The sequence below is a fragment of the Dermacentor andersoni genome, chromosome 6 (assembly GCF_023375885.2).
Source record: "Dermacentor andersoni chromosome 6, qqDerAnde1_hic_scaffold, whole genome shotgun sequence".
In the NCBI taxonomy this organism is placed as follows: Eukaryota; Metazoa; Arthropoda; class Arachnida; order Ixodida; family Ixodidae; genus Dermacentor; species Dermacentor andersoni.
In genome coordinates this window covers 61,327,470-61,345,020 of record NC_092819.1, presented here as the reverse complement: position 1 = coordinate 61,345,020, position 17,551 = coordinate 61,327,470, and the positions used below count along the sequence as shown (strand labels likewise).

Below are 17,551 nucleotides of genomic sequence, written 5' to 3'. Positions count from 1 at the left end.
TATTGGCGTAACTTTTTTTTGTTGTTTACCTTGTGCTGCACATAGTGGAATTGTCGGCTCGCTTTCGACGCCATATTTCCGGCAACACGCGCGTGCGCTACATTTGCCGCCACAGCCCTCTCGTTCGCTCGAATCAAAAGCGCAGCGCACGTACCTGGCTGGTGAAAGTACTATCGACACTCACAAACGCACCACAAGTATATTTACCGGACAGTGACAGCCGCGCCTTCCGTACACACAAACAGTGCACTCACTGTAGCTGTCGCAACGCACAGCGTGATGGGTATAGCATATACAGAAAAAAAAAGTACTACGGTGTTCTATTCTAGTCCCAATCAGTGCCAGCGGGAGCCGTCATTTTTAATGAGAAACCGGTTCGCCACCGGATTGCGCGCGTGCACACACACTGTCAACGTCCAAGCGAAAAGAAAAGAAAAAGAAGGAAGAAAAAAAAAAAATGCCGCATGCGGTATGCTGTGAGCCTCGCCTCTGCTTCCGCAACTGGAGCCGCTGTTTTGATTTGTGGGTCACTGACGGCAAGCGCAGGTTTTGTTCTAACGAAAACGACCACCACGTACTCGAACGGGTTTCTCCTATTACTCCCGAAGCTATTTAAATGAGAAGAGCAAGAAAAACAAAAGTGTCATCGCGATGCTCGCCCGTGTGTCTCCACCGTATTTATAGCCTGTCAAAAGGTTGTCGGGCGAAGTACAAACTTAGAAACTGATCAGTGCGACGCCACATACACGGTTTATAGGCGTGCACGGTTCGAACGTGCATACATTACATTCACGGAAATGATTGGGGCTGTAAAGAAAGAAACCTTGATGCACAGCCTTGCATGCGTGGTATAAGACAGATAACGTGCCCTTGCCTCCAGATGACAAGTTGTTCGGGCAGAGTGCGACTAAACCTGATAGAAATTAAGCAGTCCCGACACAAACTTTGGAATCCATGTGAAGTTGTTAATAAAGTTATAAATTTGCCCATTTCATTCCTGCTTCTTTTTTTTTGACGCAAAGGAAACTGTGACAACTATTATATTGTCTGCACTCCTCCAAATCTCCTTATTTATCGTTAATGTACCGACGGAAAACTGTCGAAAGAGACGGGGACAAGAATGACTTTCAACTAATGTTTTTTTATTGACAAGGACGCACATATGTGCACACTTACAGGGTATCTCTAATCAAACTAGACATTGAGACTACCGCGTGGTCATGTGATTGGAGATCCGATGTGCGTCCGTAAATATATATCGCTCTTGTTAATAAAGACAGAGGTAAAGAGGAAAGGCAGGGAAGTTAAGCGAGTTTCAGCTTGGCTACCCTACACAGGGGTGCGGGAAGTAGGGGTTGAAAGGGACCATTGTTAATAAAAATCTTAGTCGGAAATCAGCGCTTGTCTCCGTCTTTCTTGTCAATTCTTCGCCCTAAATAGGTGGATGTAAAGAAGTCAAAAAGTAAATCTTCAGCTTTGAAAAGTTCAGCAGTGATAAGAAACACTAGAAACGCTTTAAGGAAAAAATAAATAGTGATGGGGACAAACTTCGCATAAGGTTTAATTTACAAACTAAATTGAGAGCACCATAAGGGGACGTGCGAACGCACATATGTAGCTGAAGTGCTTTGTTAGACGAAGTATAATGCTACTCCCAACTGCATGAATGCACGTCTACTCAATAATTTTAAAGTGAAGATTTCTTATAGAACGTACCCGGACTTACCTGACCGTGGCTACTGGCTGGGTGCTGCTGCTGCTGCCTGGCTGATTAGCTCGCACACAGAACAGCACTATCATCATTACTTTACCCTTATAGGTATTTAGGCTTCTGACCTTGTTTCTACGAAATTGCTAAGTGATAAAGCAAATGATGTCTGAATATCCTCATTGCAAATGATATATAGCGTAAAGAGTACAATATCGTTTATAAAGTAAACCTTTGTAACCTTTAGGCTACAATCGCACGTATATAATTCTATTGTGCCAACGCCATCTGCCTCTTTTGAGATGATCGCAGGGTGTTGATGACGATGACGAAAATTTTCACACTAACATACTCACAACGGGAGATTGTCCGAGAAGCGGGCGGCACATTTAAAATAAATAAAAAAGATATGAACTAATACACGGCAATATAAGAGTTCTCACAGAGTGCATAGCATGGGTGCGCGATAGCATAGAGTTTCCTGCAATAACCTTCGTGGGGAAGCTTTATCGCGCGAGAACACATACATACACGCGCGCGCCTGTTTCGCTTGCGCCAAAGATGCATGAATGAAATTGGCAAATTTGTAGCATTTCGTTAACCGTTTCACGAGAGCTTCGTTTTGCATAGATTCCACAATGTGCGTTGGATCTGCATATTTTTTTTTTTCACAGGAGTTCAGTAGCGTATGTGGTTGAGCAACTACACGCTTAACGAAGCGACTCGGTCAGCCACAAACGTGCCTTTCGAAGGGGCGGGGCACGGGCGAAAATAGGTCTTCTGTCAAAGAGCCATAGTTTAGCCAAAACTATATTACTGCCAATGGCCGTGAACACCGTGAAAGGCTTTTAGGCTACACGATTCCACATTCCGCGCACCGTAACGCAACGTGCCCCTTCACTATAGGTGCTTAGTGCTTGGTCTCCCGTTTGCCTTTCGTCAGCTCTATACTGTACATTATCGAACGGCGACCAGCGGAAAACGGTTTAGCGGAAAAGCCCGGCAGACAAACGAACGCTGCCGCTTCGCAATCGCTACAATCGCTTCGCGCGCGCGTACTGAGGCTGGGCAGTCGCACGACGCAAGGTTATTGTACAAATTGCACCTTTCCGCCCGAGTCGGCGTCGAACGAGGTGCGCAGACCCGCAGCGGCGCTCTTGGAATACGTGTCGCAGCGGGCCGCTCGACATCTTGACGGACCGAGCGCGTACATGCGGGGCGGAGGAGGTTCGGAAATGGTTCGAACGGCCCGCAGCCAGCCGGCGGTCACTATTCGCAGCACGTGTCGTCGTCCTTGCTCGATGGCTTAACTCGTTTCCGTATATGTGTTCACGCCCCCCCCACCCCCCCTTTCTTTTTTTAGTAATGTGAGCGCGGCACGAGAGCGCTAGCTGTCCTTGAGAATAGGGTGGTGCGCCGCCCGCATTTGCCCCAAGCTTCACTCCTTATGTCGCCGAAGCCGAACAACACTCTGGAAGGAATAGAAAGTATTCGCGTGAGGTCATATACGGCGCATTGCAATCATATTAGCAGCTTCCACTATGATGCTGGAAACGAGAGCATCGCGAGAACGTGTAGCTTGTCGCTGCACAACCATATGACAGTTTCGATGACGTGAGTGCATATTCGCTTCACGTCAGATGCGATATACTGCTGTCCTATTCGCAGATTCCACTGTCATCAGAGGTTAGCGAATCAACGCGCAACGCGTACCTTTTCACCGTGATGGCTGTACAACAACATGGCAGTGTCGATGATGTCAGTGTAGACTGCCTATAGAGCTGCAGCAAGAGCTGGTCAGAGAATTAGTTTAGAAAACTGGTAGCACGTGGAATTCTTGGTCATTCCATGGGTAGCTGTTCGGTAAGATGATCCTTATCACGACCATTCGCACGTACAACAGCTCTGCGAATACGGGGCCAGATTCACACATCGTTTTAACGCGATAGCATTAAGAGCCCCATGTCGCAGGAAAACCGGCGTCGGCGTCCTGCGTCCGGTGTCGGAAGTTGTTACGGCAAAAAGAATTTCGAACCACACATACCCACAGGCGGTTACATTAAGGCTTCTGCAGACACGTACGACCCTAACCCGGTCATCATGAACAAAATTAATCCGGACTGCGGGGTTTCACTCTATTGTAGTAAGTGTGGGGGTTTGCTCGATTTAGAACACATGCTTTGGCACTGCTTGGCGTTGGCCGGTGATGGTTCTCGAGGTGAACAGTGGTGGTAGCGGATGCTGCACAGTGAAGTGCTGGCGGACCAACTCAGGGCTGTCCAGAGGGCCCGTGTGACGGCAGAGGGGCTCGGCCTCTCTGTACCGACGTGGGAGCGGCCCGCATCAGTCCCAGACTGATCCCTCAGGACCTAAATAAAGTTATTCATACCATACCCAGGCCCTCCATTTGGCGCAATGTTACTGAAATAATTGAATTTCTCGAGCTAAAATACGTCAAATACGCTAAATACGCTAAAAAACAAATAACTAAATACGTAAATACGCTAAATACGTAAAACGATCGTAAAGTAGGACTTACACACAACTTACAGACATGATAGCATCAGATTGTAATTTGAATATACGAGAAAAGATAATTCTGTTATGCGAAAACTCAAACAAACCCCTTTTCTAGCGTTTCTGCCATTCATAGACTGGCGACGGCGTGCGTCATCTGCGCGCGCCGGCGCGCGAAGGTCTTGGAGGCCACGCAGCGGCTCGCCCGGTTTCTTGCAACATCTCCAGATGTCGCTCGCCTCCGCCGCATCGCGGCCCACGCAAGAGGCCGCGTTTCTACCAGAAAGTGCGCCGTCGTGCGCACAGCGTTCACCGCCAGCGTTTCCCGGCATAGAGTTTCTCACTATAACACCTAGAGGGTAATCTGGCGCCACCGTCTATGGGAGTTTCTTAAGGGGGCACCGTGCCGTCATGGGAATGACGGTATATGTGTCTGCGAGGCTCGTGTTGGCTGATGTTGAAAAAGGCTTCGTCTAAAACGTGGATATGGCTACGCAAATAACGCGTTCTCAAAGTAAAATCTTCATAAAATGTTTCCAATCACGCATACTACATCTTTACTCACCCACAATGTATGACCAAGCGAAGAAAAGCAAGAACAGACGACCAACTGTTCCAAAGCGAGCGCGAACCTTGTCGTCTGTCCTCCAACTTTAGCGGCACGCTGATACTTTTTACGTAACATGTAGTCGTGCACACAATAACAAGTTCTCATAGTTAAACAAAACATGTTTTCGCGTAATAATAAAGCTAAAACAGCTTTTCACGTGCTGTTCTAGTAGAAAATGAATCATTGTGACAGACGGAACGGTACTTGCCAAGCGCGTCTTCAAGGTGTCCTGTCTCTACAAGAACGATGCCAATCCGAATCCACAAGATACCGGCATTCCCATACATACCACAGCGCAGCAGCGCCAGATTTCCCTCTAGGTAATGTAGTGAGAAACTCTATGTTTCCCGGTAAACATTAGGGTTACATACGCTGCAGTTGCCGGGAAGCGTGAGAAGCAGTCAGCTGTCTTTGAATGCTATCGCGTTCCACTTTTAAAGGCGAAGCTTAAGCATCCTCCAATTTTTTATAGACGCCAGAACGCTTCCAAAGGATATGTGCCGGCCGATTGAGATAACGAACATACATATCAGTGGCGACAAATGGCCAATGGCAAATAGTCGTACGATCAAAAATATGTGTGAATGTTTCCTGTAGCGCTTTAGTTAAAATAGAACCTTAACTTGAGCTAGTTTGTCGTTTACTGCGAACGACTCAGGAAGGTGACAATAAATATGTGGACGAAAACACACGCGCACATTAAAATTTGCACGCGACTGATCTTAACTTTTGCTTTCTCTCTCTTTTTCTTCCCACACTCCACCCATCCCTGTCCTTAAGTGCAGAGACGCCAACTAGACAAACTCTATTGTTAACTCTGTTTTTGAGGCGAAAGCCTTAAATCTTTGTTTGAAGGTCGCGTTGTGAGGTACAGAAAATATCACGTAACCCAAGGAAGCCCAGAAGCAAACCAAAGCATGCCCAAGAATGCATAAGGGTTGATTAGTGATTAGAAAAGTTAATTCATGATTGATCAGTGATTGGATTTAGGTGGATTAAGGAGAGCTAAGGTGGATTAGGGTGAATTAAAGTGTATTAAGGAGGATAAGGTGGATTATAATTAAGGTGGATTGCAGTAGGCTTTACAAGGCGAAAGCCTTAGATCTTAATGTCTCGATGTCGCGTTGTGAGGTACAGAAAATATCACGTGACTCAACGAAGGCCAGGAGCGAACCAAAACATGTCCAGCCGCCTATAAGAGATTACGAATGATTAGCAAAGCTAACTAATGATTGATTAGTGATTGGACTAAGGTGGATTAAGGAGGGTTATGATGAATTAGATTGGATTAAGATGGATGAAGGTGGATTGAGGTGCATTACGGTGGATGAAGGAGGATCAAGGTGGATTAAAGTGATTCACAGTAGGCTTTACAAGTCTTTGGCCTTCGTGTTTTTAGGCGATTGCTTAGGACACCTGAGTATTTTTTCCTGCTCTTCAATTTTTCGTTGTCATCCTTTCCCTTCATCTTGTTCTTTGATTTTTTTTCCCATGACTCTGTGTTCATTGCACTGTCCGGCTGAAAAACCTGCCGCAGTTTCCACAACGCTGCGTGCTCTTACTGAGATGGGCCATAATTTTCCATTTCTACAGTTTCTTGATTTATTGACCCCGACAAAAGTCTCAAAATTGACTACTAGTTGTTCTCGTATAGCAGTAAAAGGTTTTGTTATCAGCCGCTAATACTGACATGCTAGCACGCGCGCGAACTGCCCCACGTCAGCCCGCTTTCCCGCACGCCGTCGCTACCGCCACCTCCGCTATCACGAGCAGCCAAGAAATTTGAACCGGCATTTTGAAACGTGCACCGATGAAACGCACCACGCCGCCGTCGACTGCCCTCAGTAATATGTGGACAACCCGTTTTCGAAGCGGACAGCTACGCAGGTGGTCGCGTGCGCAATAAAAAATTCCTCACTGAGCGTAGAAAGCGTGGCCGCGCCGAGCTCTTAGCTCCGTTCTGCAGGGCGCAATAACTTAACGGATGAAAGGGAGCCGCTGTATGGGCCGTTAACGAGCGCCTGTGCTACCTAATGGGCGACGTTGCGCTCGATGCTTCGGCGAGTTCTGGAGCGAAGGAGCTGGGCGTTGAGGGGAACGACGATTGCACGAACATCGTTTCGGTTCTCCGAAGTCAGTCCGCCAGCTTTAAACGAGATTGCGAGGCCTTGACTTCACGGCTGTTGGGGAACGTCGGTTTGGTTGTTGGAAGTCAGTATATTTCGGCGTTAACGAGATTTCGAGACCTTGACTTGCAGCAGCTATGGGCGGATCGCTCTGGAAAAGAAGTTTGTGAGTGCTCAGTAAATGTAGCGTGAACTTACGTTGAGAAAACAATAAACGTTGAGAAACGCCGGAGTTCACACGGGGAGGGAGATCGCGTGGCTCAAGCGAGGGAACAAGTGAGAATTAGCTCCACGCATACAGCGGCTTTTGTCATTTGAAGACCATACGCTGGTGTATTCACGCAGCTAACAGCACGACACAACTCGCTACAGAATGAGCCGTTGGTAATGACTGCATCCACCGCCACGAAAGCTGAATTCAGTCCAATGGAGAGAGGTTAATATTTTGTAAATATATATGCTTTATTGCTTTGAGCAGTGGGCTGTAAATTACAAGGGGAGTTTTTGCAGTTCGCCTCTACCGAAATGAGGCAGCCGCAACCGGCATTCCACCCTGCGCCCTCGGGCTTATAACAGCTCAACGCCAAAGCTGCTACGCCACCACGGCGGGTGCAGTAGTTGTTCAACGTCCATTTGGGGAGGGTTGTCACGAATGGGCCTACACAAAGGCGCATACTCAGTGACCCAAGTTTTCTATTATAGGCCGGACGTCAGCAGCATCAAGTTGCCTGTTCATACCAGTTTCCGAAGTTGCCTGTGTATATCCGCAAATACGACGAAGAAGGCCTAACATTGGGGAGGAAGCAAGGAAAGCTTCGTCAAAAAAAAAGAAAAGAAAAAGAAAGACGCATGCAAAGCTTAGGTCTTACAACTATATTATCAAGCATGCACCCATTGTGGCATTAGCCTGCACGCTCTACTCGCATTTTAATGTCTCGATCCGCTATCCTCTTCCACTCCACCCGCTTGCGTTCTGTGCCCGCTTCATCGTGCAGCCTTGGCAGTTTGCTCGTGTTCACCGGCTTCCCTGGGTGACAGGAGCTCTCGCGGTCACGGAAATGGGCACCGCGCCCTTCATCAAACCGTGTTCCGCTCATCAGTTACATGCTTTCCTTAATCGATTACACATAGCACTTTCAAGGGCAGCAGGCAATATTGAGAAATGACACTAGTGTACGCAAGGACTATGTGCTGTGTGCGCCGTTTAATTTCAAAGTAATTATTAGTCCGTTTATAACGATAGCTTTAAAATAGGGTCACATTTTTTGGCTGTGCAACGCGTAGCGCTATATGGAATCCACCACAATTTTCTTTATCAGTTAAGAAATTGAGATTTATACTAATGACACTTCCAGTTGATCACAATTATGTACACAAGGTCTGCTTGGTTTCTGCCAGGTTCCTTCTGAATACGTAATTTTCTCTTTTTGTAACAATGATATGAGATCATTTCCACCCACTCGCCTGCACACACGAACGTCACAGACTTGCACGGAGAGGAATGGTGTTGTTTTGGTACATCTACATATACAGCATTGCAATGTGTATAGCTCTTCGGGTTTGTTTCTAAAGTCATATAAAGGCGCAAGGATTTTGACAGCGAAGCTACTGTTGTCACTGCAAGCGGTATAGAAATCCATGCTTCAAAACGTCTGCCACAAATGTCGACAGAGGTGTAACGGGAGAACGATTGGAACAAGCGCAATGAAAGTTCGAGTTAATGTTGAACAGGTCAAGGATGAGGGAGGTGGTGAATCACCACCTCCCACCACCACCCCCCACCATCACCAGTGGTGATGGTGGGGGCGGGGGGGGGGGAGGCGCAAAATTTATTACCTTGACTTTGCCAGCGCCGTGCATGTGTTTCCTAGTGCGCTGAGCACGAAACCGAAAGAATAATAACAAAAATACATGCAGATCCAACTGACTGTAGCAAATATGTGCATTTGGCGGGTTATAGCTGGCTATCTAGCTTCGTTTAGGGTTGCACTAAGGGCAACCTGATGACGCAACGTGTTCGAGAGAGGCGATTTTTTTTTTTACGTGACACAACGACAAGAGGACGGCATGACGACGATGGCATAACCCGACAGCGGTATGACGAAGTTTACGACGGCACCATGATGGCTAGGGCGGCAGTGACGACAACGGTATGACGACCCCGATGGTGGCATGTCGACGAAGTCATGACGATGCTGATGGCGAAGAAGAAGGCGGCATAATGGCGCGATGACGATGGCACGTACATAAAGGCGAGGTGACACCACTACGCTACGACGACGTTGGCATGGCGGCGGCCAATTTCGCAGGCGGAGCTCATGGAATCAAAGCAAGGCATTCCATCGCGCAAGATCGAACACCACAATCTTGCAAGACAGGAGTCACAAAATGTTTGGATAAGCCAAAATAAAAAAAAAAAATGCTTCGCATTAGAAATTGACGTAGAAGGAGTACTTGCTGTTTCGTACCATCTGCATTGAGAGGTAGAGAAAGGTGCACTGTTCAATGGAGATGGAGATGTTTGTGTGATCACATTCATATACGCATAGTATGCTACTCCAGATAACAAGGATGTTGCTTGAAGTGACACACTCATACCTAGCACACGACTTCTCTGGAGAAGGAATTTCTTTTTTCAAATGGACGCTTGGCTCACGTCAGTCATGAACCAGCCACGCGCTTCTAGTTTTGCTAAAGACCAAATTTTCTCCGTATCGAAGACAAGCACACACTATTAGGTAGAAGCAAGAGGACAAACATTCGTGGCCTCAAGGCTACAGCTGCTAGGAAGGACTGCGGATCACTCGGATGTGATTTTTCTGGCAGCAAAAACGATTTGCCGCCATGACATTTACCTACCTTAAAGAACAAACAAACAAGCAACGAAAACAAAACCCTAGATTGCATTACATTTAAACGGTCGCATTAAATTTAAGCTATATCCAAAAGCACTTGCCGCGAGAGCGTTCCGGTTTTGTAACTGCGGTTTCATATACAAATAATAATTTTGACCGCGAGTATAAATGGTGATAAGAGGAAATGGAACGCCTTACAGCACGCTCTCGGAAACGAAAGGAGGGCACAATTTTGTCTACGGGAGCAGCACATGGCTTCTTATTCTTATTTCTTTTCGCGAGTGAAAAGAGTGCGTTGTTCAAATCGGGTTCACGCAAATTAGAGGCACCGACGTCTACAATACGTGAAGAGAGAGTTACTATAAAGGGAACGAAGGACCAGTTCGAGCAGGCAACCATCCGACGAAATAAATGCACATGCGCCGTTATGTGATATATGACTAACCTATATATATATTGTCACTCAGATGCGATGGGAAAGTTTCCTTTATCTGTATCACGTTTCGTACCATACCTCACCCATACCATCGCTAAATAAACGACAAAAACGTATCTCGTACGTAAAAACTGTCAGTGCTGGCTAATGACGCAGATGTCTGAGCAGGTAGTTGGCGCTATAAAGATACGGAAAGGTGTCACGGTCGAAAAAGACGGCGCCTTTATCACTGGGAAATTTGTATACCTACGAATTGCCCGTCGCCTGCGTGATAAACAAGCAGGTGCTGAGTAACCGTTACGCCTATATAAGATTGCGGGGCGTGGGTTCCGCGAGAGATTTTGATTGCCGAACAGTTTACGCCCGCGCCAACTAGTGCGAAAGCAATTTTAGCGAGGATTGAAATCTGTGATAACTTCGCGCATGCACGCGGAAACGTTATAGGTGCAAGTGCTTTCCCTCTCGCCTTTTTCGTACGCACTTGAGCGCGTCACCCTCCACTCCAATTTCTGTGTTTTTCGCATAATAATCTTGCGTTATAGATTATAGATCCGAGTGCCAGGCTGCGTGATAAGGATGCATAAATATTCAGGTTCTGTTCAAATACCGTGCTCCGCATGGTTCTTCTATATATTGTTAGAAGCTTGAGGCTAGTGTAATGCGTGCGCGAGACAAAGGGGAGGTACCCGCCGTGGTTGCTTAGTGGCGGTGGTGTTGGGCTACTAAGCACGAGATCGCGGGATCGAATCCCGGCCACGGTGGCCGCATTTCGATGGGGGCGAAATGCGAGAACACCCGTGTACTTAGATTTCGGTGCACGTTTAAGAACCCCAGGTGGTCCAAATTTCCGGAATCCCCCACTACGGCGTGCCTCATAATCAGGTCGCGCTTTTGGCCGGTAAAACCGCATAATTTAATTTAATTTAAAGGGAAGAAGAAAAACGTTCGCACGTGATGCTTCCGCATGGTGGACTCACCTCATCACTGATTTGTCTGGTCAGTAATTCGGAAATCTATGCGCTAAGCACGGCTTCGGTGGAGAGAGAAAATAAAGCGGAGGCTGGACTGGACCGTTGCTGAAGTGGTTATATTGACCCCGTACAACAACTATGTCTTGAGGTCCAAGGCATTCCAACCACACATGACGAAGTCTCGGGAAGGTCGTTGTGCACAGTAAGATCGAAAATTCTGGATGTCTCAGTGAGTGCGGGAAGGACTGCTTTCGTTTTCTCGTTTTAAAGGTCCGTAGAATTCTGAGTTTGCCCAGCTATATAAGAGGACTGAAGAAACCACTTTCTCCAAACCGTTCCTTAGCACGACTGCTATAATCAGCTTGTCTGCGAGAGCCAGACCCGTGCACTCGTGCAAATTGCACCGGTGCACCTTTGCAATCAAGGAGGCCATGGTGAGATTAACAGAATGGGTTCCAAAAGAACGGAAAAACAGTCTGAAACTGCAGAGGATTACATGTGGTGAGACTCCTAAATTTGCGCGCATATGGTGGGTTAGGTTGACGCCGGACAAGGACACCTGACGCCCTTTTGCCACGATGGCGTAACCACGGAAGACCGTGCGAAACAAAGGTAGCGTCGTCGAATTTAATAACCAATCACTTTGAGAGACAACACAGTTACGGCTCGTTTTCCCCCACTTCTCACAGCGATTTTCGCCGCTTTTGAGGAATAATAATAATAATAATAATAATAATAATAATAATAATAATAATAATAATAATAATAACAATAATAATAATAATAATAATAATAGCAATAATAATAATATTAATAACAATAATATAACAACAACAACAACAACAATAATAATAATAATAATAATAATAATAATAATAATAATAATAACAATAATAATAATAATAATAATAATAATAGCAATAATAATAATATTAATAACAATAATATAACAACAACAACAACAACAACAATAATAATAATAATAATAATAATACGTAGATACGCAATCAGGGTAGCAAGAAAGGAACGGGCACCGTGACGGTGAAGATTATGACGTCTGGGAATTGCTCGATGGAATAACTTCAGCTGCTTTCGAAGTACGGAGTTTATGAACGTCCCGCCGCTGTGATTTCAACCTTTGCTATTTTGCACACGGTAACGATGCATCGAAGACCTGCTTTCTCAGTCATTCTATACCTTGGACAGCTTCCTCACTTTGCGACTTTGAAGCGCTGTCCTCATCGTTCATGTTCATTCGGCACAATTTTATTTCGTGATAATCTGCACTTTTCTATCTTTTCTTTTCACCCTTATTTTCCCTTCGCGAATGACATGACGGCAGGTCAGAACTTCGATTAAGGCCGGCCGTTCCTAGCGTTTCTACACGGTAAATATCTTTCTCTTCACTGTTTCAGTGCCTGGCCGGCTGTCAGTTTCTGCAACTATCTCAGACTCCTCGCATTGTGTAATGGCGATGACGCTTTGCTTTCTGCCGCTTGTTTCAGTGACTCTAAGCGCTGCAGGTCCCCTGTGCGACAGCGACCCCCTAGCACTGCGCTGTTTCAAGAGAAAATATGCGGAGCGCGGCCACCATACTATCGGCATAGTGAATGCGCACATAATAAAGTACGATATAGCCAGTAACGCTAGCCATGCGCTGTGCTGTTAAGTGCGCCGGGCTGTGTTGACTGGGCAGTGGCATTGCGTGCCAGCACGACATTCCGGAATTACGTTTATACGGCTTCTTTATTTCTGGTGCTAGAACTGACGGCAGTTATGCTAAAAATAGCAAAATTTAAGAATTTGTTTGCGCTGACTTGGGCTGTCTCTTTCAGAGATAAGACTTCGTAACGAGTTAGACTTGAGACCTAAAATAGTAGCTGTGGTCTCTGAAAAGGCCATTGCGAAGCACTGCGCATCAGTGTAACTTGTTTCTGCCCCCCCCACCCCCCTTATCGTACAAATGGCATCAAAATAAATTTTGTCAAGTAGAAAGAAAATAATAAATTTTGCTATATAGCGAAATAAAATCTTCGTGATTTCTCCAACAATTGGTTATTACGCATTAGCGTTGCGCGCAACAATGATATTTCGTTACGGTTGATGAAGATGGCTTTCATGTTACAGCCTGATCACCGGTACGACGGAATACTAAGGAGTTTTCGAGCAATGTTCTTCCTTCGCTTCTAGACATGCACTCACTCAGACCCGTTAGAAATCACGTAGGTTCTGCCTCAACAACTTCAGCAATCCATTCGCAAGTATAAGGGGGACGCTGATGAGCAGTAAACTATATCGGCTTGTGTGCACGCGGTGATCCTTGATCTTCAACATCGCAGTTTTATTGCCTAGCCCGTAATAGGGCAAGTTCAAGTCGTCATTTATTTCAGTTTGTACATACAAACAAACTGGGGATAGTGAGAAAAAAAAAAGCAGCCAATTATACACCGCTTGACGGGACTCACCACCCCTACAAGTCAGCAGTAAGCGCAAGGCAAAAAAAAAAAAAAAACCCAGCCACTGGACAAAAAGTGAGTGCAAGACTATGTGCGCTTATAAAGAACAACATCGACAGAAAAGACGTATGTCTCGTAATCGGAAACAGCAAGACAATAAGTAATGCAAGTGATTGTAAAGCTATAACATAGAATACCCGTCGTGGTTGCTCAGGGGCTATGGTGTTGGGCTGCTGAGCACGAGGTCGCGGGATCGAATCCCGGCCACGGCGGCCGTATTTCGATGGGGGCGAAATGCGAAAACACCCGTGTACTTATATTTAGGTGCACGTTAAAGAACCCCAGGTGGCCGAAATTTCCGGAGTCCTCCACTACGGCGTGCCTCATAATCAGAAAGTGGTTTTGGCACGTAAAACCCCATAATTTAATTTTTTTAATAACATAGAATGGTACACTGTAAGATAACTTGACATGACGGTAGCATAGAATGCTGAATAAGGTTCTTCCGGGTGGAAGACAGAGAGCTGTGGGCGACTTAACAGGTAGTTATCGTTTTGGGTGAATTACTGGAGCCTTGCCGATATTAGCTGCATCAGCAACTGAGGCTTTTCCAGATCCGAGTGATCACATCACAGCCAAGCTTGTTTTTTATGTGTTCGTCATAACTAATAACACAAAGAAACTTAACTATAAAGCAAATGCTTTCGGGAGGTGCGTGCTCAAAAAAAAAAAAAAAAAAAGAAGGAAAAATAGAATAAGCAGATAATTTATCCTTTTAGCTTTAGTACGTTGCAGCTATTGGACCACAGTATCGCGTTCCATTTTATATTATTTTAACTTGTGACGTCGGCACATAAATTGCAGCAGCACTGCTTGTGCCGTTTTATGGCTCAAGCCATTGGTGCACTGAAAGTGAGATAGTTTTTTGGCATAGCGGGAGTGCTCGCTATAGTTTCTCTCCATTTTCAAAGTGTTATCATTTCACTGAAAACTGGGAGGCTTCTCGCACATACCAAAATGTCTGAACTACCGTTTCGGTCACATACCCCATCCGCTCCCTCTTAGACGATATGGCGTAAGACGCATTTACAAAAAAAAAAAAAAAGTCCCGTACTAAGAAGTGTCTATTGCGTCTTCCCGCGGAGCGCGAAGTGGCGGTTTCGTCTCCTAATCGCTCTGACCGAATTCACACGGTGGCTGTTTTCGAGAACCTCCCACAAGCGTAGATTTCGACACAACCCGAAGCGGTCAAAATGAATCCGGACACTTTCCGCTATCGCGTTCCTCACAGTACGAGGGCAGGCTTAGAGAGCTAAAAATTAAGCGATACGAAAACAACTACAATCACTTGAACCCGTACGCGAACGACTCGCTAAAGCTCCAAGACACTCCAAGCTGCAGACAGAAACTGACACCCATACACATTCAAAACCGCGTACAGATTCTTACAGACTCACCTGAAGGTTCGACCTATCCATAACGATGCCCCGCAGTGTACCCCGCACGCACGCGCGCGCACTCACACACCGGCTCCCGGAGCGTCCTTATGCGCGGACGGGGGAGAGGCAATCAGGGCAGGAAATGAGCCGGAGATCACCGTCCCGAGTTGCAAGGAGAGAATCCTAGAGAATCCACCAGCACAGCCTCCCTCTCGTGGAGAACAATAAAAATTCTCCTCTTCTTGCGCAAACGGACGGTTTGCGGCACGGCGTCGGGGTAATCAACGCCGGGTCGGCTCTCTCTTCGTCCAACGCCCGCCGAACAAAAGGCACGGGTCACGCCCCCGCGAAGGTGAACGGGGCGGACGCGCACAGGGGGGACCTGACAGAAAAGATGAAGGTCTTTCGGATCGCTGTATCTTTTCTTTCCTTTTCTTTCGCCGTACGCTCGTGCGCGCAGGTTAGATATGGCACGAGGTGGCAGAGAAACACGGTCGGCGCTGAGGAGTCTCTCGATTTCACTCGGCTCCGCGAAATCGACAGTACGCTTATACGCGATCACACAAGCACACGCGCGAACACTTCCTCTCGGGAGATCGGCCGGTCTACGTACACCGATCGCACGAGGCGTATGCTCGCATCGGGCTGTGGAAGAAGAAGCAACCGACTCCCACTCGCGCTCTCTCACGCGACCTCGGTCCAGAAGCTCTCCGAGACCGGTATGACACGCTACACGGCGATGACCGCGACGACGCTCTGGTCCTCTTCGAAGCGGCAGACCGAAACACTCCTTCGCTGGCCGGAACACGCCGAGGAAGACAGGAAGTGAAAGAGTGAAAGGAAGAAGGAGAAAGGGTAAACACAGAAGGAGAGGCAACGCGAAACACAAGACGGTGCTCTGACAGGCATAAAGAAACGAGAGAGCCCTGGGAGGAGGAAAGGAGTGGCGGGAGTCGGCTTTCACTGAACCGGTCACTTTTGTACGAGGACCCAAGGTGGGCCCCACTTTTACTTTCGCCACGTCTATGAAGTCCCTGTTCCCCGACTTCTTTTTCTCTTCTTTCGTTTCTTTCTTCTTCGTTTGGTAATGGACTTTTCTTTACTCTGCCTTTGTTATTGACAAAGTCGGTTTTCTCTTCTTTTTCTTTCCTTAGCCGAATTGCGAGGTTGCGTCGTCCGTGGTCGACAAAGGGAGTCGCCGTCGTCGAAGTTATGTTCCTGCAGTGATGGCAGAGACGAACGGAGCAACACTGTTAGGTCGGCATGTCGTTTTTGTTTTGGCGAGTATAGCGAGACAGAATGAGAAAAAGAACGTGCAATAATTTGGTATAGCGAACAAAAAGAAAAGAAAAAGAAAAAAGCACAGTAATGCGGACGCATGATCATTGTTTCGTAACACGTCCTCTGCAGGTAAAAAAGATGAGAGTGACACCAAGTGTCAAAAACCCTCCCCTTACTGACGGACTCCCATGGGGAAGAAGGTTGACGACCTCCTTTCTTTGATCGGGGCTACTCTGGATCCGTCCCTGCTTCCTTCGTCTATAATCTACCCTTCTCTTGTCTCCTGTCAAATTACATTCCTTTAATTTCCTCAGCCTGATACTTTGTGACACCTTCGCTTATTGGCCGTCATGATGGACGATAAGTGTGAAATTCAGTGGCAGGAGACGAACGCCGCGAGAAATTTTTCGGTGCCTCATTAATGAAACACTGATGGAACCCATGAAAAGTGCTCAAAAAGCACTTTCCAACGTCTGTCTTAGGGAAACCGTGACTGAAAATTGGGGGCTTCACTAGAAGAAAAAGAAGAAAAAAAAGTGATGCATTTTGATCGTTGTTCGTATATGACTTCTCGTGCGGGTAGTTCGTAAGCGTTGCTTTGTTCCAAGCCTCCGGCGTCCATTTATGAGTGTGCTGACGGAAGTCGCATACACCCCTGCTTCTTCTGTGGGACATGTTCTGCATATATGCTCTGATAACTTGAACCAACAAACAAGTAAACTGTGTCTTATCCCCTACTGAGACCGTGTGTGGCACAATTTATAAGACAGTTATAGCTCGGCGCTGAAACGGCACGACCCACCGCATGTACACGCCCGAAAGCCACGAGCGGTCGGGAGCAGTGGTCTTTCCCCGAGTTTGACGTGAACAGAGGACGCCGTAGCGAACGCATTGGACACGCGCGGACTCGAGTGCGCCGCCGGTCGCTGCATGTGTTGCGTGACCGAGCGATCGGTTGACGTCTAGCGCGACTCGGCTGTCACCTCGATTCGGTAGCGCATGGAAGAAGGGTGTGATCGCGGGCCCGCTGTGTTTTGCCCTGGCCACCACCTGACGGAGCGAGCGAAACGGTCCCCCGAACGCGTGCTGCCAGCGCTATAGGTACACCACATGCTCTATAGCAGCGGCTGCAGCGCCCGCAACGCCTTTAGC

At 47.0% G+C, this 17,551-nt stretch overlaps 1 protein-coding gene across 1 annotated transcript in view; it reads right to left on the bottom strand.

Moving 5' to 3' along the window:
* The window catches only part of LOC126522775 (uncharacterized), a 31,217-nt gene extending 15,998 nt beyond the window's left edge, over window positions 1-15,219 (bottom strand). The window contains exon 1 of the mRNA XM_050171579.2: window positions 15,137-15,219. Coding sequence (XP_050027536.1) covers window positions 15,137-15,157 — 21 coding nt within the window. The 5' untranslated portion in view covers window positions 15,158-15,219. The remainder of the gene's footprint in view (window positions 1-15,136) is intronic.
* Between the last annotated feature and the right edge of the window lie 2,332 nt (window positions 15,220-17,551).